At 43.4% G+C, this 25,419-nt stretch overlaps 1 protein-coding gene across 2 annotated transcripts in view; it reads left to right on the top strand.

The window, feature by feature from the left end:
* Positions 1-15,405, top strand: part of EXD1 (exonuclease 3'-5' domain containing 1) — a 35,359-nt gene extending 19,954 nt beyond the window's left edge. For both annotated transcript variants that reach the window (XM_012462459.2, XM_012462461.2), the window contains 5 exons: positions 6,213-6,317; positions 6,395-6,475; positions 9,174-9,317; positions 10,287-10,478; positions 13,544-15,405. In XM_012462459.2, the coding sequence (XP_012317882.1) occupies positions 6,213-6,317; positions 6,395-6,475; positions 9,174-9,317; positions 10,287-10,478; positions 13,544-14,206 (1,185 nt within the window). In that variant the 3' untranslated portion in view covers positions 14,207-15,405. The remainder of the gene's footprint in view (positions 1-6,212; positions 6,318-6,394; positions 6,476-9,173; positions 9,318-10,286; positions 10,479-13,543) is intronic.
* Positions 15,406-25,419: the final 10,014 nt, after the last annotated feature.

Below are 25,419 nucleotides of genomic sequence, written 5' to 3'. Positions count from 1 at the left end.
GGCCTCATGTAATCCTCTTGCCTTAGGCCCCCTAGTCACTGGGATTACAGGGATAGGTCACTGCACCTGGCTCACTGTTAGATTTATGAATTATCTTCTTTCTGCCACCCTAGTGTCATTGTTACGTAACTTGTTGGAATATTCTTCCTTCTCCTGGTACTCAATTTATTCTTTTCAAAAGGAAAGAGCTTCTATCTCCTTATAGATTCACTTTTTTTTTTTTTAAAGCTCAGTGGCAAGAATAGGTTCACTGTTACAGCCATCAGTGCTGTCTCACAGGCTCTGCTGGAGGTCTTTCCCAGCTCTGTCCTATCACCTTAGTTCTATGAAGAGTGTCTTCTCTTTTCTAGGGTGGTAGTTTTCCACAGTAGGTTTCTCACCACATCATTTTAGTTTCCCTGGACCTGGGAGATGTCAGTTGAGAGTCTCCATCATCATTATCGTTAACATTATTATTATTATTATTTTGAGACAGAGTCTTGCTCTGTCACCCAGTCTGGGGTGTAATGGTGCGATCTCGGCTCACTGCAACCTCTGCCTCTTGGGTTCAAGCAATTCTCCTACCTCAGCCTCCTGGGTAGCTGGGACTACAGGCACGCACCACCACACCTGGCTCATTTTTGTGTTTTTAGTAGAGATGGGGTTTTACTATGTTGGGCAGGCTGGTCTCAAACTCCTGACCTCAGGTGATCCACCCACCTTGGCCTTCTAAAGTGTTGAGATTGCAGGCATAAGCCACCGTGCCTGGATGATATTTTCTAAAAGTTTGTAGTTAGCCTTGAAGAATAGCTAGAGGATGGATAGCTTTTGGGTCCTTCTTCCTTTTTTTTTTTTTTTACTTCAGAGATGTGATCTCCCCATGTTGCCTAGGCTGGTTTCAAACTCCTGGTCTCAAGCGATCCTTCTGAGTCAGCCTAACTGCAAAATGTTGGGGTTACAGGCATGAGCCACTGCATCTAGCCAACCTTAGCTTTCAGATGACTAGGTTTGAATTAGCAGCACGAATGCAAATTACTTAAAACAACCCAAAACTTATATCTACCAAAACAAAATAGAGTAGACTTCCTGGTAACACAGGCCCGGGCAGTTCTAGCTTATTTCTTAAATTGTCCCCTTTGGTTTTCTGGTTATCAGAGGGGACATGGAGTTGGCTACAGGTGTCCTTTCTTTTTTTTTTTTTCTTTTTTCTTTTTGAGACAGAGTCTCACTCTGTCACATGGGCTGGAGTGCAGTGACACCATCTCTGCCTCCCAGGTTTAAGTGATTCTTGTGCCTCAACCTCCCGAGTAGCTAGGACTACAGGCGTGAGCTACTCTGCCCGGCTTTGTCTTTTTGGTAAAGATGAGGTTTTACCATGTTGGCCAGGCTGGTCTCGAACTCCTGACCTCAGGTGATCACCCCACCTCAGCCTCCCAAAGTGCTGGGATTACAGGCATGAGCCACCACACCTGGCCTACAGCTGTCCTTTCTGTGACTACAAGCAAATTAATGGACACGTTTTCCCCAACCAGATCAAAGAGTTGAGTAACAGGATTGTTATATTTGTGCAGTACCTTACACTTTAAAAAACACTTTTACAAACATTAGGGGAGTCAACTACTTTTAACACATTGAAATGTTGTTTCTGCTATTTTGGTGTTTCTTCCTTTTTTTTTTTTTTTTTTAATTTGAGACAGGATCTAGCCCTGTTGCCCAGGCTGGAGTGCAGTGGTGTGATCTCTTGGCTCACTGTACTGAATCTCTGCCTCTCAGGTTCAAGGGATACTCCTGCTTCAGCCTCCCAAGTAGCTGTGATGATAGGCACTGGCCTCTATGCCTGGCTAATTTTTGTAATTTTGGTAGAGACAGGTTTTACCATGTTGGCCAGGCTGGCCTTAAACTCCTAACCTCAAATGGTATGCCCACCTTTGTTGAGAAATACTAAGTTTACTGTTGAGGAACATTAGGTTTACTCTGTCCCAATGGCTCCCTTGTGAATACCTTTTAGTTTGCAATTAGTGGTAGATGGATAACAGCTGCCTACGTGGTATATTTTTGCGCTATTAGTAAATACAGAACACCTGTTTATTAATAAGACTCACCTGGGGCCGGGTGCGGTGGCTCACGCCTGTAATCCCAGCACTTTGGGAGACCGAGGCGGGTGGATCACGAGGTCAAGAGATCGAGACCATCCTGGTCAACATGGTGAAACCCCGTCTCTACTAAAAATACTAAAAATTAGCTGGGCATGGTGGTGCGTGTCTGTAATCCCAGCTACTCAGGAGGCTGAGGCAGGAGAATTGCCTGAACCCAGGAGGCGGAAGTTGCAGTGAGCCGAGATTGCGCCATTGCACTCCAGCCTGGGTAACAAGAGCAAAACTCCATCTCAAAAAAATAAAAATAAAAAATAAAATAAAATAAATAAGACTCACCTGTTTAAGAGAGCATAAAAACATGGATCAGAAGATGCTACGGGCCTTCAGCCTGGAATGCTGGCAGCCCCTGAGGCTCTCAGCTCGATGGGCTGCTGGCCCTGGGATAGACTCACTCTGCTGTTCTATCAGAGTGTTTGCCTCTCACTGCCGTCAGCACCACCTGGTCGGGGTCCTCCTGGCCTAGCTGGTACTCGGTACGCCTTGGCCTACCAAAGTGCTGGGATTGCAGGCATCAGCCCCTGCACCTGGCCCATATTTTCCTGTTTTTAATAACATGCTTATTGCTTTCTCTTGATTCTTCAGTTTTACAAATTATCTATTCAATTTTATTATGATACATAAAGATTTTCCTCCTTTATTTTTTATTTATTTTTTTAATTTCTATTTTGTGTGATTTTGCTCCTTTATAGCACCTGCTCTTCCCTAGGTCTTTCCAACTTAGTTATGTCACAAATTTTTATCAAGACAGAATTCAGAATTTATGAGAGACTGAGGCAGAAGAATTGCTTCAACCTCAGAGGCAGAGGTTGCAGTGAGCCAAGATTGTGCTTCTGCACTCCAGCCTGGGCAACAGAGTGAGACTCCATCTAAAAAAAAAAAAAAAAAGACAGAGTTTAGTCTACATGTTATTATGGCTGTAATGATAACTCAGCTGAGTCAAGGAGGATTGTTTCTTTCTTGAACAGTTTCTTGTTTTTCATAGAATTAGTAATTATCTCATTTTATTAGCCCCTCCCTCTCTCCTTCCCTCCTTCCTTCCCTTAGTATATGTGCTGCTGAGGTGAGCACCAAGGTTTTGTATGTTTGTTTGTTTGTTTAATATGGAGATGGGGTCTCCCTGTGTTGCCAAGCCTGGTCTTGAAATCTTCGACACAAGGGATCCACCCATCTTGGCCTCCCAAAGTGCTAGGATTATAGGCATGCACCACCATGTCAGGCCCCCCAACCTTTTGTTTTTTTTAATTTTTAAGACACTAAGAAAAGGCCTGGACAGGTGCAGTGGTTCATGCCTGTAATCCCAGCACTTTGGGAGGCTGAGGCAGGTGAATCACAAGGTCAGGAGTTCCAGACCAGCGTGGCCAATATGGAGAAACTCTGTCTCTACTAAAAATACAAAAAACATCTGGGCATGGTGGCACGCGACTGTAGTCACAGCTACTCGGGAGGCTGAGGCAGAAGAATCGCTTGAACCCAGGAGGTTGAGGTTGCATGAGCCAAGATCACGCCACTGCACTCCAACCTGGGCTACAGAGTGAGACTCCGTCTCCAAAAAAAAAAAAAAAAAATTCATAGGGCTAGGGCTTCCAGATAGCTGAGCAGGGGGAGGTTTCCTGGGCGGGGTGGACTCCTCCCCCCATTCCTTGCCCTGTGTATCTCTTCAGTCTGACAGTTTATCTGTATCTTTTGTATCTTTCATAATATTCAGGTTGAGGCCTCAGTCCCACAAGACTGCCTTCTTGTGGGACTGAGCCTTCAACCTGTGGATTCTGGCACTATTTCCAGGTAAACAGCACCAGAATTGAATTAGAGGACACTAAACTGGTGTATGCTGGAGAGTAGCAGCAGAATTGCTTGCTTCATGTGTGAGGAAACAACCCACACACATCTAGGGTGACAGAAAGTTCTTTTTTTTTTTTTTTTTTTCTGAGATGGAGTCTCACTCTGTCGCCCAGGCTGGAGTGCAGTAGCATGATCTCAGCTCACTGCAACCTTCACCTCCCAGGTTCAATTCTCCTGCCTCAGCCTCCCAAGTAGTTGGAGTTACAGGTGCCTGCCACCAAATCCAGCTAATTTTTGTATTTTTAGTAGAAGTAGAGTTTCACTATATTGGCCAGGCTGGTCTCGAGCTCCTAACCTCAGGTGATCTGCCCACCTTGGCCTCCCAAAGGGGTAGGATTACAGGTGTAAGCCACTGCACCTGGCCAGAATGTTCTGTGTTAAGTAGAGAGTATAGGAAAAAAAAGCACTTTTAGTTTTTTTCTCTATATCTCTAAGTCTAATACTTCAGGAAAACACCAGTTTAAGGTGAATGAACAGTAGTATCTCATGGTTATCAACTGAAAATGCTATTTCTCTGAGTTCCTTAATATGTAAGATTGTGTTAGGTGTTACATAAAATTTTTCATAAGAGAAGATCCCTGCCCTCTAGCAATTTAAAACAGGCAACAAATACACTGATACAAATGGTAAAATGTCAAATATTCAATGCTGCTTACAGATCAATTTTATATAATTGTAAGAATTTTAGGTTGTTTGTTTCTTTTCTTTCTTTTTTTTTTTTGAAACAGAGTCTCACTCTGTTGCCCAGGCTAAAGTACAGTGGCAAGACCTCGGCTCACTGCAACCTCCGTCTCCTGGGTTCAAGCAATTCTCCTGCTTCAGCCTCCCAAGTATAGCTAGGACTACATGAGCCCATCAGTATGCCTGGCTATTTTTTGTACTTTCATTAGAGACAGAGTTTCACCATACTGGCCAGGCTGGTCTCAAACTCCTGACCTCAGGTGATCTGCCCACCTCGGTCTCCCAAAGTGCTGGGATTACAGGCCTGAGCCACCATGCGCAGCCAACATTGTTTCTGATCACAAAAATCACAAAAGCAGCATAGCTGGATGATCTACTACGACAGCAAAGACAAAAAAAATCCAGATGCCAGACATGGTGGCTCATGTCTATATCTCATCACTTTGGAGGCTGAGGTGGGAGGATCACTTGAAACCAGGAGTTCAAGTCTAGCTGGGGCACCAAACAAGACCCCTGTCTGTACAAAAAAAAACAAAAAAAATTTAATTTAAAACACAACATCCAAATGAATCGAGAAAGCTAGGCACGTGACAGTCTGATACCATTTATGTCATTTCAGGAGCTGAACTATGTTATAACTACAATTGCCAGACATACCTAGCACCCATTCTCAGAACTTTCATGATACATAGTACTTTGGGAGACCAAGGCAGGTGGATCACGAGGTCAGAAATTCAAGACCAGCCTGGCCAACATGGTGAAACTACATCTCTATTAAAAATACAAAATTGGCTGGGTGTGGTGGCACATGCCTGTAATCCCAGCTACTTGGGAACCTGAGATGGGAGAATCGCTTGAACCCATGAGGTGGAGGCTGTAGTGAGTCAGGATTGTGCCATTGCATTCCAGACTGGGTGAAAGAGCAAGACTTCATCTCTCTTCCTCTCTCTGTCTGTCTGTGTCTCTCTCTCGCTCTCTCTACATATATATATATATAAACCCTAAAAACATTACTCTACGCCAGGTGTGGTTACTCACATCTGTAATCCCAGCACTTTGGGAGGCCAAGGAAGGAGGATTGCTTCAGCTGAGGAGTTTGAGACCAGCCTGGGCAATGTAGCAAGACCTTGTCTGTATTAAAAATTTAAGAAAAAAAAATTGGCTGGGTGTAGTGGCTCACGCCTGTAATCTCAGTATTTGGAAGGCCAAAGAAGCCAGGAGTTTGAGTCCAGCCTGGCCAACATGGTGAAACCCTGTCTCTACTAAAAATACAAAAATTAGCTGAGCATGGTGGCAGATGACTATAATTCCAGCTACTAGAGAGACGGAGGCAGGAGAATCGCTGGAACCCAGGAGATGGAGGCTGCAGTGAGCCGAGATTGTGCCACTGCACTCCAGCCTGGGCGATAGAGTGAAACTCTGTCTCTAAATAAATAAATAGATAGATGAAGTGAAGATGTTAGATATTTTAACACGTCTTTTACTTTTCATCCTCAGATTTCCCTTCCTTAGTTCTTCCTTATCCTATGATATGTGTGTCTGAATGGTCTATTGTAGGTGGCCACAAATTGCCGAGTTTATTTATTTGACATTTTCCTTCTGGGAAGTCGAGCTTTCAACAATGGACTTCAGATGATATTAGAAGACAAGAGAATTTTGAAGGTAAGTGTGTAAACCAATTCCTGCGCTATTAAGATTAGCAGCCTGGTTCTAATAACTGTTCCCTTCTGATTCCTTAGGTTATCCATGATTGTCGTTGGCTTTCTGATTGCCTCTCTCATCAGTATGGAATTTTGCTGAATAATGTCTTTGACACACAGGTACATGAAGGGAAGCACTGGATTCAAACCAATATACACAGTTCCTGTTGATAAAAGGGTTCGTGCTCGCTTCGGCAGCACATATACTAAAATTGGAACGATAAAAGGGCACATCTGGTCATCTGATAAGTGAAAGTCTTTTTAATTTTTTTTTTTGGTGCCCCATTTCTGCTCACTTCTCATGTAAAATGTTTGTATAATATGTGAGAAGATTTAGTGTACTCTAAAAGCACTGCAGAGAAGTTTCTTAAAATTATTTAGAAAGATGTTTTCCTCATTTTGCTCCAGAATTTGTCAAATAAGAAGCAAGATCCGTAGTCCATAGCATTGTGAATCTTGAGTAATTTAGGGATCATTCAGAAGCCTGACATGGGAGACGTAGTGTGAGAGGAACAATCAAATATCTGCCTTTACCACATATGTAACAATTATGGCAAACTGACATCTAACTCAGGAGTACAGGTTGTCCTGCATATGACCCCCAAATCTATTTGGGCCCAAAACAGCCTGAAGTGATATAATTTGTCTGTCATCTAAGGGACCTTAGAGAAATAAAAATTCCCTAGATTCTACTAACCATTATTGTTTTGTTATTATCATTATCATTTAGAAGCAGAGTCTTACTATGTTGCCCAAGCTAGTCTCAAACTCTTACGCTCAAGCCGTCCTCCTGCCTCAGCCACCCAAATACATGATGAACCTCTACTATCTCTTAGAGCTGATCTAGGTTTCTGGTTTGGCTGTGAGAGCACTAAAACCACTAGTTTTCATTAGGTACTTCTAGTCTTTTAGGTTTATGACTGAAAGGGAAATCTTGACTGCACAAGCCTAGAGCCTTTGGAGAGAAATTGAACTAAGGAGTTGGCCAATTATTTTTGAGCAGCAATCCCTATTCAATTTTATGTTACTATATTTGGTTCACTTTTTCTGTTTATGTATCTATCCACAATGAATTTGCTGCCATTTCTAACTTAGTGTTCCTTTGTGCCTTCTTTCAGGATGTTTCACTAAGTAGAGATTGCTTTTATGCTTACTCCAAACTCTAAGATAATTGCTGCTTGTTTCCTTGAGGCCTTTAGGCTTCTTGATTAGATCTTATACATATTGTCTAATGAAGACCTTAGCATATCTGTTCATGTTTCTCTTTTCAGATTTACATAGTCCAAGAAGCAGAAATTTTACCAATTTGTTTTTCTATAACAGCATTTTAGTTTCTTACTGTTGCTGTAACAAATAACCACAAATTTAGTGGCCTAAAACAGTGCAAATTTATTACTTTATTGTTTTAGGGGTCAGAAGTCTTGATTCATTTTCACTAGAGTAAAGTCAAAGTGTTCTGCACAGCTGGTTTCTTCTAGAGGCTCTGAAGAGAGAGTTTCCTTGCCTTTTTCAGCTTTTAGCGGCCAATTGTATTCCTTGGCTTGTAGCCCCTTCCTCGGTTTTCAAAGTGCATCACTGTAATCTCTGCTTCCATCATCACATCACCTTCTCCTCTGACTGTAGTAAAATATCCCTGTGCCCTGCTCTTAAAAAAACACTTGTTGGCCGGGTTCGGTGGCTCACGCCTATAATCCCAGTACTTTGGGAGGCAGAGGCAGGCGGATCACAAAGTCAAGAGATTGAAACCATGCTGGCCAACATGGTGAAACCCCATCTCTACTAAAAATAAAATAATTAGGCGTGGTGGCGCGTGCCTATAATCTCAGCTACTCAGGAGGCTGAGACAGGAGAATAGTTTGAACCCCAGAGGTGGAGGTTGCAGCGAGCCGAGATTGCACCATTGCACTCCAGCTCTGGGTGACAGAGCATGACTCCATCTCGGTGGCGAGAAGGACACAGTAAATTTGAATTGCTGGCTATGATGGTTTGTGCCTGTAGTCACAGTTACTGTGAAGACTGAGGTGGGAGGATTGCTTGAGCTAAGGAGTTGGGGACTATAGGGCACTGTGCTGATTGGGTGTACATACTGAGACTGGCATCAATGTGGTGGCCTCCTAGGAGCAGGGAGAACCACCAGGTTGCCTAAGTGAAGGTGAACAAGCCCAGGTCAGAAATGGACCAGGTCAGAACCCCTGTGCTCATCAGTAGTGGAATCTTGCCTGTGAATAGCCACTGCACTCCAGCCTGGACAACATAGCAAGACCCTGTCTCTAAAAAAAAGTTGAGCTGGGCATGGTAGCAGGCGCCTGTAATCCCAACTACTTGGGAGACTGAGGCAGGAGAATCACTCGAACCCGGGAGGCAGAGGTTGCGATGAGCTGAGATTGCGCCATTGCACTCCAGCCTGGGCAATAAGAGCGAGACTCTGTCTCTAATAAAAAATAAAAATAAAAAAGTTGAAATTAGTCAGGGGTGGTAGTGTGCACCTGTAATCCCAGCTACTGGGGAGGCTGAGGCAGAACAATTGCTTGAACCTGGGAGGTGGAGGTTTTAGTGAGCTGAGATCATGCCACTGCACAATGCACTCCAGCCTGGGTGACAGAACGAGACTCCACCTCAAAAAAAAAAAAAAAAAGCTTTTTTTCCCCATTTTTTCAGAATAAGTTGACTGAACAACTTTAAATTTCATGATGACGTAGTCTGTCATGTGGATCCTTGGGGAAAATGGTAGTTAGACATTTCTCTAAATATATTTCTGCCATGAGATAGCTCTCTGTATATATTCAACTGGTCTGTTTGTCTTTTTAAAATACCACAGGTAGCAGATGTCCTTCAGTTTTCCATGGAAACGGGTGGCTATCTTCCAAACTGCATCACTACTTTGCAGGAGAGTTTAATCAAACACCTTAAAGTAGCCCCTAAATATCTCTCCTTTCTAGAAGAGAGACAAAAACTGATTCAGGTGAGTGTTAAAGGATGTCCTGTATGACATTATCTTTTTTCAAGTGTTTTCTGAGCAGTATTATCAGCCTATTACATAGAAAAACGACAGCTGCCATGTAATCATAGGAACATTGCCGAAATCTTAACTGTGCCAAATAGGAACAGTTTATATCTGGTCTCAAGTGGATAAAAGCCAAGATCCAGGTTTGTTGGCTATCTTAGCATTCTTAGGCCAGCCGTAATCCCACCACTTCGGGAGGCCAAGGCGGGTGAATCACCTGAGGTCAGGAGTTCAAGACCAGCATGACCAAAATGGTGAAATCTCATTTCTACTAAATATACAGAAATTAGCTGGGCATGGTGGTGGGCGTCTATAATCTCAGCTACTCAGGAGGCTGAAGCAAGAAAGTCACTTGAACCCAGGGTTGGGGCTGAGGGTGGTGGAGGTTGAGGTGAGCCAAGATGGCGCCGCTGCACACTTCACTCCAGCCTCGGCAACAGACAGAGACTCCATCTCAAAAAATAAAAATAAATAAAAAGCATTCTTGAATAAATTTTCTAGCTGGGTCAAGGGGGGAGTTTTTGTGGGAATTTGGATCAAGTCAATGGGACCAAATCACCCTAGTTATTTATCCCAAAGTAAGGTGAATTTTCTTTTACTCCTGATAATCCTTGCATGCTAACTTAGGTCATAAATATATTGGTTACAATTCTGTTCACATAATCAAGTTTGCTGCCTCTAGCTTTGAGAAGTCTTGATTGACCAACCTGTCTCTTCCTCTACCCGTCTCTTTCTCTATTTTACACACACACTGTTAATGTAGGAGTATGTGCGCAAGTGTGTGTATGCTCAAAGGCTATCGATAGTGTGAAAGTAGAAGGTAGTAATAGAAGAAAATGATAGTGTCTTAAATTAAGCAACACTTAAACAGTTATTTTCTTTAAAGTCTTGCTTACTATTCAGAGGAAATTGTTTTATTGTCTCCAGGAAAATCCAGAAGTATGGTTTATCCGACCTGTTTCACCCTCTTTACTGAAAATTTTGGCCCTGGAAGCTACCTACCTATTACCCCTTCGCCTGGCACTCCTAGATGAGATGATGTCTGACCTAACCACTCTGGTGGATGGATACCTAAACACATACCGCGGAGGGTCTGCAGACCGTCTTGGAGGCACCGAGGTAGCTGCAGCTCTCTGTCTTCAGAACCTCCTTTCTGCGTTCTTCCCATGGAAGGCAGACACAGTGATACTCTTTCTTAATAGCTGCAATAATTTTGATGGGGCCAACTTGGTGATAAACATTCTTGAAGGGGCAACAGCTTGGGCATGATCCATCCCCTTGCACACCTTTTCATAGTAAGTTAGGTTTCCAAGAAATATTTCTGTCTAAGAATGTGTAAGTTTAATATTTCTGTATTTATGTATTCTATTTTATTTTTTTGAAATGAAGTCTCACTCTGTCACTCAGGCTGGAATGCAATGGCATGATCTTAGCTCACTGCAACCTCCGCCTCTGGGGTTCCAGCAATTCTCCTGCTTCAGCCTCCTGAGTAGCTGGGATTACAGGCATGTGCCACCACACCCAACTAATTTTTGTATTTTGGGTAGAGATGGGATTTCACAATGTTGGCCAAGCTGGTCTCGAACTCCCAACCTCAGGTGATCTGCCTGCCTTGGCCTCCCAAAGTGCTGGAATTATAGGCATAAGCCACCATGCCTAGCCTAATACTCCTCCCTTCCCCTCCCCTTCCCTCATTTCCCCTCCCCTCTTCTTTCTTTGATGGAGTCTTGCTCTGTTGCCAGGCTGGAGTGCAGTGGTGCAATATCGGCTCACTGCAACCTCTGCCTCCCGAGGTTAAGCGATTCTCCTGCCCCAGCTGCCAGAGTAGCTGGAACTACAGGCACATGCCACCACACCCCGCTAATTTTTGTATTTTTAGTAGAGACGGGATTTCACCTTGTTCACCAGGATGATCTCGATCTCTTGACCTCGTGATCCACCCGCCTCGCCCTCTCAAAGTGCTGGGATTATAGGCGTGAGCCACCACGCCCAGCCTTTTTTTTTTTTTTTTTTTTTGAGACAGAATCTTACTCTGTCACCCAGACCGGAGTGCAGTGGTGCAATCTTGGCTCACTGCAACCTCTACCTCCTGGGTTCAAGTGATTCTCCTCCCTCAGCCTCCTGAGTAACTGAGATTATAAGCATGCGCTACCATGCCCAGCTAATTTTTGTATTTTTAGTAGAGATGGGGTTGGTTAGGCTGCTTTGGAACTCCTCACCTCATGTGATCTGCCCACCTCAGCCTCCCAAAGTGCTGGGATTACAGGTGCGAACCACCGGGCCCACCCCTTTTTCCTGACTATATCAATCCACAGTTGGTTGAATCCATGGATGCAGAACTCATGGATATGGAAAGTATCTCAAGAGAGAAGACTGCATATTTGTTCGAGAACATTAATATCAGGAATGTACAAAAATTGTGACAATCACCACTATTTTAGCATTTTTGAAGCTATTACTGAAACTAGAAAATAAAATATGAGCTGTGAAAATTGAAAAAAAGAATCGGAATTATGACTTGCCAGTTCACAACTAAAAACTGAAGAGAATCAACTGAAAAAGACTACCACAAACAAAAAGGCAATTTGTAAAGTGCCTGGTACATATGTAAAAATTAATAGCTTTTTGATGTCCATAGGAGCAGCTAGGAAATGTAATCAGAGCCTGGGTGTGGTGGTTCATGCCTATAATTTCAGCACTTTGGGAGGCCGAGGAGGGAGGATCACTTGAGCCCAGGAATTCAAGACCACCCTGGGCGGTGTAGTAAAACCGTCTCTTCAAAAAATTTAAAAATTATGCCGGGCGCCGTGGCTCACGCCTGTAATCCCAGCACTTTGGGAGGCCGAGGCGGGTGGATCACGAGGTCAAGAGATCAAGACCATCCTGGTCAACATGGTGAAACCCCGTTTCTACTAAAAATACAAAAAAAATTTAGCTGGGCATGGTGGCGTGTGCCTGTAATCCCAGCTATTCGGGAGGCTGAGGCAGGAGAATTGCCTGAAACCAGGAGGCGGAGGTTGCAGTGAGCCGAGATCGTGCTATTGCACTCCAGCCTGGGTAACAAGAGCAAAACTCCGTCTCAAAAAAAAAAAAAAAAAAAATTTAAAAATTAGCCAGGTGTGGTAGCACACACCTGAAGTTCCAGCTACTCTGAGTTGGGGAGGCTGAGGTGGGAGAATTGCTTGAGCCCAAGAGGTGGAGGTTTCAGTAAGCCATGATCACATCACTGCACTTCAGCCTATGTGACAGAGCAAGGCCCTGTCACCAAAAAAAAAAATTAGTCATGGTGGCATGTACCTGTGGTTCTAGCTATTTAGGAGGCTGAGGCAGGAGGATCACAAAGTTAGAGGTTACAGGAGTTAGAGTTTACAGTGAGCCATGATCACATCATTGCACTTCAGCCTAGGCAACAGAGCAAGACCCTGTCTCAAAAAAAAAAAAAAAAACCCTCCCCCAAACCTGAAAGAGTTAACAAAATAAAAATTTGGAGGAAAATAAAAATGTAATCTGATGGAAAAAAATATGTATATGTATATGATCATACATGAGTAGACTGTATTTGGTAGATAACACAAGAAACTAAGATGTACCTGCTAAGGCAACTGAAGCCAGGTTGGAAGGGAGACTTACTTTTCCTATATAATTTTTATACATATGTGCATACACACACAGACACACAGCCCTATAGATTCACTGCCTTTTCAAAATATGGAAATTACTAGAAAAATGGTACTACTATAGTTGAAGACACCAGAGGGTGCTATATGAACACATTTGAATAGACCCTCATTTACCAATTACCATTCGGTACAATAGAAGTGATTTCAGGCTGGGCACAGTGGCTCATGCCTGTAATCCCAGGACTTTGGGAGGCTGAGGTGGGTGGATCACAAGGTCAGGAGATTGAGACCATCCTGGCCAACATGGTGAAACCCTGTTTCTACTAAAACTACAAAAATTAGCTGGATGTGTGGAGTGTGCCTGTAATCCCAGCTACTTGGGAGGCTGAGGCAGGAGAATCACCTGAACCAGGGAGTCAGAGGTTGCAGTGAGCCAAGATCACGCCACTGTACTCCAACCTGGCAACAGAACGAGACTCCGTCTCGAAAAACAAAAGAAGTGATGTTAAGTACTATATTCAGAAGTTTAGTTATGGTAAACTTGTGTTCGCTTTCTCTTCTTAGCCTACATGTATGGAACTGCCAGAGGAACTGCTTCAACTCAAGGACTTCCAGAAGCAGCGCAGAGAGAAAGCTGCAAGAGAATATAGGGTGAATGCACAGGGACTCCTTATAAGGACAGTGCTACAGCCAAAGAAATTAGTGACAGAAGCAGCAATGAAACAGAATATCAAAGGTTTCTTATTTGGTAAAAATTCTAGGATAGATAAAACTCCAAGTTTTACATCTCAAGACTTTCATGGGGATGTGAATTTACTGAAAGAAGAATCTATGAATAAACAAGCTACAAAACCTCAACATCTACCTCCCATAGAAAAAGGGGAAACCAGTGAGGATTCCAGTAACAAACTCATTTGCCCTGAGTCAAAGGGGTCAGAGGACCAGAGAATAACTCAGAAAGAACACTTTATGACACCCAAACATGAGTTTCAGGCAAATTTATCTTTGAAAGAGAAGATAGAACAGTTATTGATGGTGGAAAACAAGGAAGATTTAAAATGCACAAAACAGGCTGTTTCAGTGTCTCCTTCTCTTCCTCAGGACACCAGAGTGTCTCCAAGTGACACCTTTTATCCTACAAGAAATGCTGTGCTTTCTGCACTCCCTCCCTGTCCAGGCTTGGAGAAGACCCATTCCTGGATAAATGCCTCTGTAAATCTTCCTTAGAGATGCGCAGTTTGTTCTTGAGGCCATGCGAGTGGCTTATTTCTTTGCCATCAGGGCCTTCCACAGTGCCTAAGTTTCTCACGTTGTAAATTTAGTAATGTTTCAGTTACAGAGGAAAATTATATTCTCTTGCTTACTCTGGTGTTCATGGTATGTGGAGAACAAGAATGAATAAGTTAAATAATGGAAGAAGTATAATTTCTGATTATGTCATTGTGCAGAAATGTTTGCAGTGATCAGAGTGTGTTATTTCTCACAAAATGGTTTAGAGGATACCCTCATAGGATAGGTTTAGAGGATTTGAAGAAAGGAAAAGGGTTTAGAGGATTTGAAGAAAGGAAAAATATTGGAATCTTGGGCTTAGTTTCAGGAAGACTCCGATCATTTTAAAATTTTGTTTTACTTCTTGGCTTTTGGATTCCTTCGAAGGGAGCTGGTAAAACTATTAATGATTCATTTTAAAAATTGGACCTGATAACTTTACCAGTACTTTTTTCTTTTTATTTATTTTTTTAATTGCTCCTTGTGGAGCAGGGCTACCCCATAGGCAGTGTCCCTAGAGTAGCCACTTTTTTTCCTTTTTAAAATTTATTAACTTTATGTTTGAATGTTGAACGTGTTGTCTGTCTCATAGGTGAATAGTTAATGTTATAGGAATCAGTACTTTAGTATTTGTTTTTTTTGATGGGGTCTCACTCTGTCACCAAGGCTGGAGTGCAATGGCATGATCACTGCTCACTGCAACATCTGCCTCCCAGGTTCAAGCTATTCTCCTGGCTCAGCCTCCTGAGTAGCTGGGATTATAGGTGTGTGCCACCACACTTAGCTAATTTTTTGTATTTTTAGTAGAGATGGGGTTTCACCATGTTGCCCAGGCTAGTCTCAGACTCCTGACCTCAAGTGATCCACCCTCCTCCGGCTCCCAAAGTGCTGGGATTACAGGTGTGAGCCACGGTGCCCAGCCAATATCTTACTTTTAATTTTTTTCCTTTACTTTTAGCCAGTTTTGTCCATTTTCCTAACAAAGCAGGGACCCTGGGTTTCTTTTTAGTCTATTGTATAAATAGTCTATTCTATTTACCTGGAGTTAGTATACTTTCTTAGGTTGAAAGGAAGGCAGCTTGTATTGAGCCTTTTAAAGTATTGAATCCTTGCAAATTGCTCACATTCCTTTGTGTAAAATAACCAATAAACCTGTATGGCATACTAAAAAATAGTCTCTTTTCTTAACTGTGTCAGGGTAGAAAGCAATGTCTGGATTTCTAGGTCCAGAGTCCAGTTTATAAATCTGTGTGATTTGGCTCTGTTATTTTTGCACTTAGGAACAGTCTAAGATTAGGAACATCCTTGTCTGCACTAGTTGATTCTATTATGAGTGTCACTGAAAGAATTGCTATGCCTTTCCAAACTCTAGAGCCCAGATCTAATCTGAGGTTAAGTTTAAGGCAGGCTTGGCCAGGCGTGGTGGCTCTCGCCTGTAATCCCAGCATTTTGGGAGGCCGAGGCAGCTGGATGATTTGAGGTCAGGAGTTTGAGACCAGCCTGGCCAACGTGGTGTAACCCCTTCTCTGCTAAAAATACAAAAAACTGAGCCAGGTACAGTGGCATGTGCCTGTAATCCTAGCTACCTGGGAGGCTGAGGCAGGAGAATCACTTGAACCCTAGAGGTGGAGGTTGCAATGAGCAGATATTGCACCACTGCAATCCAGCCTGGGCCACAGAGTGAGACTCTGTCACAAAAAAAAAAAAGAAAAAAAAAGGCCAGACACAGTGGCTCATGCCTGTAATCCCAGCACTTTGGGAGGCCAAGGCAGGCATATCAGTTGAGGTCTGGACTTTGAGACCAGCTCAGCCAACATGGTGAAACCCCCTGTCTACCAAAAATACAAAAGTTAGCTGGGTGTTGTAGCAGGTGCCTGTAATCCCAGCTACTTGAGAGGCTGAGGCAGGAGAATCTCTTGAACCCGGGAAGTGGAGACTGCAGTGAGCTGAGTTCTCGCTGTTGCACTCCAGCCTGGGCAACAGAGTGAGACAACGTCTCAAAAAAAGAGTTCTTCTGGATAGTGCATTTGAGAAGTACTGACTCCCCAAACTACATGAGCCTTTTCGGCTTCAGTATTCTCTCAAGTGAAACACTCGTCTATACCTGAAACAGCATTTTTCTCTACATCTTCATTCTAGCCTGGAGTGCCTACCTAAATTCTATGTGTGTGATTACACCCTACCACAAATTTCTGTTTTTTGCTAGACAGAGTTTAAAAAATTCCTGTTACTCAAACCTGTTGCTAGTGCTGTATGCTATTACCCAGATTTCTTGTCTAAATTTTGGGAAATCCTGCACTTTTGTCTCAACCCATTGTTAAGTTCTTTACTTTGTATTTTCCTAGTATGAGAGGTCATAAACCATGCTTCCTTGTTTCCCAAACTCTTGGAGTCTTGCTGTAGTCTACCACTAATTTTCTATATCTCCTCTATTCAGCTGACATTTCTATACATAACATAATTAGAGATTCACAAGTTATCTGACCCTTTTAGTATTGGAACAAGGAAAGAAGGTTAAATGACCACTCTGGACAAAAAGGCAGCACTGAACATGGAACCAGTGTTTCTGGGCTTCTTGTTCCATTCAGCATTCTTTCAACTATAGTACGAAAAGTCACTGCAGCAGCTTTGCCCCTATCTGTCTATGGGCTTGATAAATTATGACACAATAGAACTTTAATTCCCTAAAGGCATCTTATCATTTTGAGACAAGGCATGTCCCAGCAGTAAGCCAAGATGAGGCCTGCAGTAAACCAGGGTGCCTGGGTGCAGTTGACTCACTATGAGTCAGCCAGGTAATTTGTCAAAAAGGTACTTATTTAAAAAGTAATACATCTGCAGAAATTCAATGTGTAAAATAAAAATAAATAAAAATTAACTTACAAAACATTTAGAAAATAAGATTAAAAATATCACCACAGGCCGGGTGCGGTGGCTCACGCCTGTAATCCCAGCACTTTGGGAGGCCGAGGCGGGTGGATCACTAGGTCAAGAGATCGAGACCATCCTGGTCAACATGGTGAAACCCCGTCTCTACTAAAAAATACAAAAAATTAGCTGGGCACGGTGGCGCATGCCTATAATCCCAGCTACTCAGGAGGCTGAGGCAGGAGAATTGCATGAACCCAGGAGGCGGAGGTTGCGGTGAGCCGAGATCGCGCCATTGCACTCCAGCCTGGGTGACAAGAGCGAAACTCCGTCTCAAAAAAAAAAAAAAAAAAAAAAAAAAAATCACCACAGCCCTACTTTATACAGTCCTTCCTGGCATTTTGATACTTTTCTTTCTATTCTCTCTCTCCCCCACCATATACACACACACTTGAAACATAATTACAATTACACTGGAAATACAATTTTTGTGCTTTTGATATGTATTTTTCTGTTTCGATATTTCATCATTTGATACTATATATTTTTCTATTGTGCACATATATATATATATATATATATTTTTTTTTTTTTTTTGAGACGGAGTTTCACTGTTGTTACCCAGACTGGAGTGCAATGGCACGATCTCAACTCACAACCTCCACCTCCTGGGTTCAAGCAATTCTCCTGCCTCAGCCTCCTGAGTAGCTGGGACTACAGGCGCACACCACCATGCCCAGCTAATTTTTGTATTTTTCCTGGAGACGGGGTTTCACCTTGTTGACCAGGATGGTCTCGAACTCTTGACCTTGTGATCCACCCACCTCGGCCTCCCAAAGTGCCGGGATTATAGGCGTCAGCCACTGCGCCCGGCCTGTGCTTATATATTTTTAATTTTAAATCCTAACAGCCACCATTTTCATTAGCTATTTTATTTTTAATTTTAATTTTTTTTTTTTTGAGACGGAGTTTTGCTCTTGTTACCCAGGCTGGAGTGCAATGGCGCAATCTCGGCTCACCGCAACCTCTGCCTCCTGGGTTCAGGCAATTCTCCTGCCTCAGCCTCCTGAGTAGCTGGGATTACAGGCACGTGCCACTATGCCCAGCTAATTTTTTGTATTTTTAGTAGAGACGGGGTTTCACCATGTTGACCAGGATGGTCTCGATCTCTTGACCTCATAATCCACCCACCTCGGCCTCCCAAAGGGCTGGGAAAATTTTTTTTTTTAAGACAGGGTCTCATTCTGTCATCCAGGCTAAAGTGCAGTGGCACAATCTCGGTTCACTGCAACCTCCGCCTCCCAGGCTCAAGTGATCCTCCCACCTCAGCCTCCCAAGTAGCTGGGGCTACAGGCCCACACCACCAGGCCCAGCTAATTTTTGTATTTTTAGTAGAGACGGGGTTTCACCATTTTGGCCAGGCTGGTCTCAAACTCCTGACCTCAGGTGATCCACCTGCCTTGGCCTCTCAAAGTGCTGGGATTATCAGGCGTGAGCCACCAAGCCTGGCAGGATGTATTAAATACTTATTTTATTTTATTTCTTTATTTCTTTTTTTTTTTTTTTTTGAGACAGAGTTTCCCTGTTATTGCCCAGGCTGGAGTGCAATGGCACGATCTCAGCTCACTGCAACCTCTGCCTCCCCAGTTCAAGTAATTCTGCCTCAACCTCCCGAGTAGCTGGGACTACAGGCATGCACCACCATGCCTGGATAATTCTGTATTTTTAGTAGAGATGGGGTTTCTACATATTGGTCACACTAGTCACAAACTCCCAACCTCTGGTGATCTGACCGCCTTGGCCTTCCAAAGTGCTGGAATTACAGGCGTGAGCCATGGAGCCCTGCCTGTTTTTTTGTTTTGTTTTGTTTTATTTTGACGGAGTCTTGCTTTGTCGCCTGGGCTGAAATGCAGTGGAGTGATCTCAGTTCACTGCAACTTCTGCCTACTGGGTTCAAGCGATTATTCTGCCTCAGCCTTCTGAGTAGCTGGGATTATAGGTGTGCACCACAATGCCTGGCTAACTTTTGTATTTTTAGTAGAGATGGGCTTTCACCATGTTGGCCAGGCTGGTCTCAAACTCCTGATCTCAGGTGATCCGCCTGCCTCTGCCTCCCAAAGTGCTAGGAGCTGCTGTGCCTGGCCTTGATATTTCATTTTAAAATTAACATGATATTGAATAGAATTTGGAAAATGGCTGGACATGGTGGCTCACACTTACAATCCCAGCTCTTTAGGAGGCCAAGGTGGGAAGACTGCTTGAGCCTGGTGAGCTAGGATCACACCACTGCAATCCAACCTTGGCAACAGAGCAAGATCCTGTGTCTAAAAAATAAATATAATACAATATAATTTGAAAAAATAGGAAAATAGAGAAAAATACCCTTATTTCTCTAACCTAATGGAAAAAGCAGGTGACATTTTTGTTAATTCCAGACTCTATGGATAGGACTTCCTTCCCACTACAAAGCTGTAATCATGCATGTGTATTTTTCCTGCCCTATGCATGCTTTCCTGTGCTGTTTTACAAACTAAAGAATTTTAATGACTGCATAATAGTTCTAAGAAGATATAGTATGGCTTAACTCTTTGGGTATATTCAGGTTGTTTCCAATGATTTCTTTTTCTTTTTCTTTTTCTTTTTTGAGACAGAGTCTTGCTCTGTTGCCAGGTGCCAGGCTGGAGTGCAATCTCCACCTCCTGGGTTCAAGCAATTCTCCTGCCTCAGCCTCCTGAATAGCTGGGACTACAGCGCACGCCACCACGCCCAGCAAATTTTTGTATTTTGTAGTAGAGACGGGGTTTCACCACGTTGGCCAGGATGGTCTTGATCTCTTGACCTTGTTATCCGCCCGCCTCGGCCTCCCAAAGTGCTGGGATTACAAGTGTGAGCCACCGCGCCCATCCGTTTCCAATGATTTCATGCATAAAGATTTTTCCGCTGGGCGCGGTGGCGCGTGCCTGTAGTCTCAGCTACTCGGGAGGCTGAGGTGGGAGGATCGCTTGAGCCCAGGAGTTCTGGGCTGTATAAGCTATGCCGATCGGGTGTCCGCACTAAGTTCGGCATCAGTATGGAGACCTCCCGGGAGCCGGGGACCACCAGGTTGCCTAAGGAGGGGTGAACCGGCCCAGGTCGGAAACGGAGCAGGTCAAAACTCCGGTGCTGATCAGTGGTGGGATCGCGCCTGTGAATAGCCACAGCACTCCAGCCTGGGCAACATAGCATGACTATGTCTCAAGAAAATAAATAAATAAATAAAAAAGAAAAAGAATGAAAGAGGAACAATAACAATAACAAAGAATGAAAGAAGAGCTATCACTGTAGACCTTACATACCTTTGAAGGATAAGGGAATACTACAGACAATTCTATGCCCACAAGTTGAACAACTTAGTTTTATGGACAAATTCACTGGAAATCACAAATTACTAAAACTAATTCAAAAAGAAAGGATAGGAGGCTGGGCATGGTGGCTCTCGCCTGTAATCCTAGCACTATAGGAGATCAAGGCGGGCGGATCACTTGAGGCCAGGAGTTGGAGACCAGCCTGGCCAATATGATGAAACCCCATCTCTACTAAAAATACAAAAATTAGCCAGGCGTGTTGGCACATGCCTGTAATCCCAGCTACTTAGGAGGCTGAGGCAGGAGAACCACTTGAACCCAGGAGGCAGAGGCTGCAGTGAACCTAGATTGCACCACTGCACTTTATCCTGAGTGACAGCGGGAGACTGTCTCAGGAAAAAAACAAAACAAAAAAAAGCAGCAGGGGAAAGGGAAATGGTAGGATAAAGGAAAGTCGATTAATGGGTACAAATAGCTGGGTGCAGTGGCTCAGGCCTATAATCTCAGCACTTTGGGAGGCCAAGGGTGGGTGGATCGCTTGAGGTCAGGAGTTTGAGACCAGCCTGGCCAACATGGTGAAACCCCATCTCTACTAAAAATACTAAAATTAGCTGGGCATGGTGGCGGGTGCCTGTAATCCCAGCTACTCAGGAGGTTGAGACAGGAGGCAGAGGTCTCAGTGACCGGAGATCACACTATTGCACTCCAGCCTGGATGATAAGAGCGAAATTCCATCTCAAAAAAATAAAAAAAAATGAAATGGGTACAAATATACGATTTAATAGGAGAAATAAGGCAGTATCAGATCAGTAGGGTGACTATAGTTTGCAATAATCTACTGTACCTTTCAAAATAGCTAGAAGACAATAATTCAAAGCCGGGTGCGGTGGCTCACGCCTATAATCCCAGCACTTAGGGAGGCTGAGGTGGGTGGATCACCTGAGGTCAGGAGTTCGAGACCAGCCTGACCAATATGGTGAAACCCCGTCTTTAAAAAAAAAAAAAAAAAGACAATAATTCAAATGGTTCTAGCAAAAAGAAAATACACATATTTAAAGTAATGGATATCCAGCTACACTGACTTGATATTTATAAATTATATGAATATATTAAATTATCACATGTACTCCAAAACTATATGCATCTATTATGCATCAATAAAAATTAATGAAGAAATAGAAAACCTGTATGGTCCTAAATCAGTTGAGGAAACTGAATTCAGGCCAAGCACAGTGGCTCATGCCTGTAAATCCCAGCACTTTGGGAGGCCAAGGCGGGAGGATCAGGAGGTCAGGAGTTCAAGACCACCCTAGCCAACTTGGTGAAACCCCATCTCTACTAAAAATACAAAAGTTAGCCAGGCATGATGGTGCGTGCCTGTAGTCCAGTTACCCAGGAGGCTGAGGCAGAAGAATCACTTGAACCCGTGAGGCAGAGGTTATAGTGAGCCAAGATTGTGCCACTACATTCCAGTCTAGGTGACAAAGGAAGACTGTGTCTCAAAAAAAAAAAAAAAAGAAAGAAAGAAAAAGAAAAAGAAAAGAAATCAAATTCATCAGGTAAGACCTTCCCCCCAAAAAAATTTTGTACCCAGATAGTTTCACCAGTAAATTTCTATCACACATTCAATACAAATAATATCAATCCTGGCCGATGTGGTGGCTCATACCTATAATCCCAGCATTTGGGGAGGTCAAGTTGGGCAGATTGCTTGAGCTCAGGAGTTCGAGATCAGCTAGGCAACATGGCAAAACCCAAACTCCACCAAAAATATAAAAAAATTAGCTGGGCATGGTGGCACCCACCTATGGTCCCAGCTACTCCAGAGTCTGAGACAGGAGGATCACTTGAGACCAGGAGGTAGAGGTTGTTCTGAGCCGAGACCATGCCACTGCACTCCAGCCTGGGTGACAGAGTGAGACTCTCTTTCTCTTTTTTGTTTATATTTATTATTTTTTTTTTTGTAAGATGGGGTTTCACCATGTTGGTCAGGCTGGTCTTGAACTCCTGACCTCAGGTGATCCTCCCGCCTTGGCCTCCAAAGTGATTGGATTACAGGCGTGAGCCGCCACACCCGGCCGGAGACCCTGTCTCAAAAGAAATTACGTTGCTTTTACAAAAAATTGCCAAAATATATCAATCCTTCCAGAAAATAAACAAAGGGGATGGATTTCCTGACTCAATTCATGAGGCCAGCATTACCCAGATATCAAAACCAAAGAACCACATTGCAAGGTAACTATAAACCAATATCCTTTTTTAACATAGATTCATTTTTTTTTTTTTTGAGACAGGGTCTCACTTTGTCACGATGGAGTGCAGTGGTGTGATCACAGCTTACTACAGCCTCAACTTCCCTGGGCTCAGGTGATTCTCCCATGTTAACCTCTTGAGTATCTGGGACTACAAGTGCATGCCACTACGCCCAGCTAAGTCTTCTATTTTTTTTGTGGAGATGGGGTTTTGCGATGTTGCCCGGGCTGGTCTGAAACTCCTGGGCTCAAGCGATCCACCTGCCTCTGCCTCCCAAAGTGCTGGGATTACAAGCGTGAGCCACTGCACCCGGCTCCAAATTTATCAACAAAATATTTTAAAATAACATCTTGAAATATATAAAAAAGATAATACATACAATCAAGAAGTAACTATAAAAGTAACCAGCCAGCAGTCCTTGGGGCTGCTCTGCCTATGGAGTAGCCATTCTTTTATTATTTTACTTTCTTAATAAACTTGCTTTCACTTTACTGTATGGACTCACCCCGAATGCTTTTTTTGCATGAAGTCCACCAACCTTTTTTTGGGGTCTGTTTGGGAACCCTTTTGAGTAACAAGGGCACATGGGAACTTTCTCAGATGATATGAATGTTCTACATCTTGATTATGTTGGTAATTACACTAATGTGTACTTTTGTTGAAACTCATTGAACAATATGCCTTAATTGGTGCATTTTATTGCATGTAAATTATGGCTCAGAAAATTAAGAACATTTAGGGGGTGGGTGCTGTGGCTCACACCTGTAATACCAGCACTTTGGGAGGCCGAGGTAGGCAGACTGCCTGAGCTCAGGGGTTCAAAACCAGCCTGGGCAACATGGTGAAAACCCATCTCTATTGAAATATAAAAAAATTAGCTGGTGTGGCAGCATGCGCCTGTAGTCCAGCTACTCAGGAGGCTGAGGTAGGAGAATTGCTTGAACTCAGGAGGCAGAGGTTGCAGTGAGCCAAGATTGCACCAGTGCACTCCAGACTGGGTGACAGAGACTCCATCTCAAAACAAAACAAACATTTGGAAGCTGATGGTATAGTGGGTGTGGGGAAAATAATCATTAGGGCTATAGTTTTTTGTTTTTTTTTTTTTGAGACAGAGTTTCACTCCTGTTGGCCAAGCTGGAGTGCAATGGGGTGATCTTGGCTCATTGAAACCTCCACCATCCAGGTTCAAGCGATTCTCCTACCTCAGCCTCCCGAGTAGTTGGGATTACAGGCACCACCACACCTGGCTAATTCTGTATTTTCAGTAGAGACGGGGTTTCTCCGTATTGGTCAGGCTGGTTTCGAACTCCTGACCTCAGGTGATCTGCCTGCCTTGGCCTCCCAAAGTGCTGGGATTACAGGCATGAGCCACTGTGCCCGGTGGGCTACAATATTTTTGTTAAATGATGCCAATGAACAGAAAAAACAAATATGTGTTGCTCTTATAGTTGGATAAAATCTAAACATAATTTTGAAGGAAGCAGTAATATATTCACATGATTATTAAAAAAAACAAGCTGGATGTAGTGGCTCACACCTGTAAACCCAGCACTTTGGGAGGCCTAGGTGGGTGGAGCAGCTGAGGTCGGGAGTTTGAGACCAGCCTGGCCAACATGAAGAAAGCTTGTTGATCGAAGGCATTCAATTGCAGTGTAAACCAGAGAAACCAGAGGACCAATAACTTCAGCCTCTTAATGTTGATTTCTCCATATTGCAACAGTAACCTCTCTGATTAGGATGAGACACTTCCACATTCTGGAATTCTCCAATTTCCCCAAGTGCATTATTGTTTATAACTTGAAAGCCACCTGACGGCTAAACCCTGAGTATTTTAAATAAGAGCTTTGTAATGAAAACAAATTTTAATGAAAACATTTCTTAGGAAGAGCCAAAATGGCAAGTTCCAGGAATGAGGGAAGTAAGGGAAAGAAGTTTTTTATTGTGTAACTTGTTGGGATGCCATTGAAATAGCAAAATCTTGATGTGGAGAAAAGGAAACTCCTCCTCAGCACTTCTTTCTGAGAAGGCCCACTTAAAAGAAATAAGATATAAATGAAAATATTACATGTATGTCTAGTTGCTATTCACACTTGCCTTTAAAATAGAGAACACTGGGCCGTGGCTGTAAAGCTACCTTATACAGTTTCTCACATGGTAGTGTTAGATATAGTGAACCCCAAGTTTCTCTTCAAAGAATCGGTATGTCAGTATGCTTAGCTCTCTTATTCTTTAATTCTCTATTTTAAAGTTTAACTTCCTTGTAGTTTCAGTAAACAATCTTTTCCACCAGTTCTAATCAGGAGTTCACATCTGTTCCCCTGGCCCCCCGCTTCATCCTGACTCATCCCAATCACCTGCTTCAGTCACCTGCTCCAGGCACCTGCTCTGGTCACCTTCTTTGACCTAAGTCACCCCTAGCTACCTGCTCTGACCCACCCATAACCTTCCCGCCAAACCACCCACCCTGCCACTCCATCTCAGACCCCTGGTCTCTTTAAAATATCTTGTCCGGTCTAACCCTAGCCAAGAGGGGAATGACACACGAGTAGGGGCGACCCCCTCAGGCGTAAGTACCCCTTTTTCTCCCTTGTCCAAATATGCGCTCACCATTGTTCCATCTGTGAGCCCCACCCTTCTGTAGAAGTAAATTGCCTTGCTGAGGAAATTTATATGAGTGCTACTTCTTTTGCAGCATCAAAAATTCTA

Source organism: Aotus nancymaae, unplaced genomic scaffold (genome assembly GCF_030222135.1).
Source record: "Aotus nancymaae isolate 86718 unplaced genomic scaffold, 86718_ANA_hifiasm-v0.15.2.pri h1tg000011l, whole genome shotgun sequence".
Lineage (NCBI taxonomy): Eukaryota > Metazoa > Chordata > Mammalia > Primates > Aotidae > Aotus > Aotus nancymaae.
This window is presented reverse-complemented; position numbering and strand designations above follow the sequence as displayed.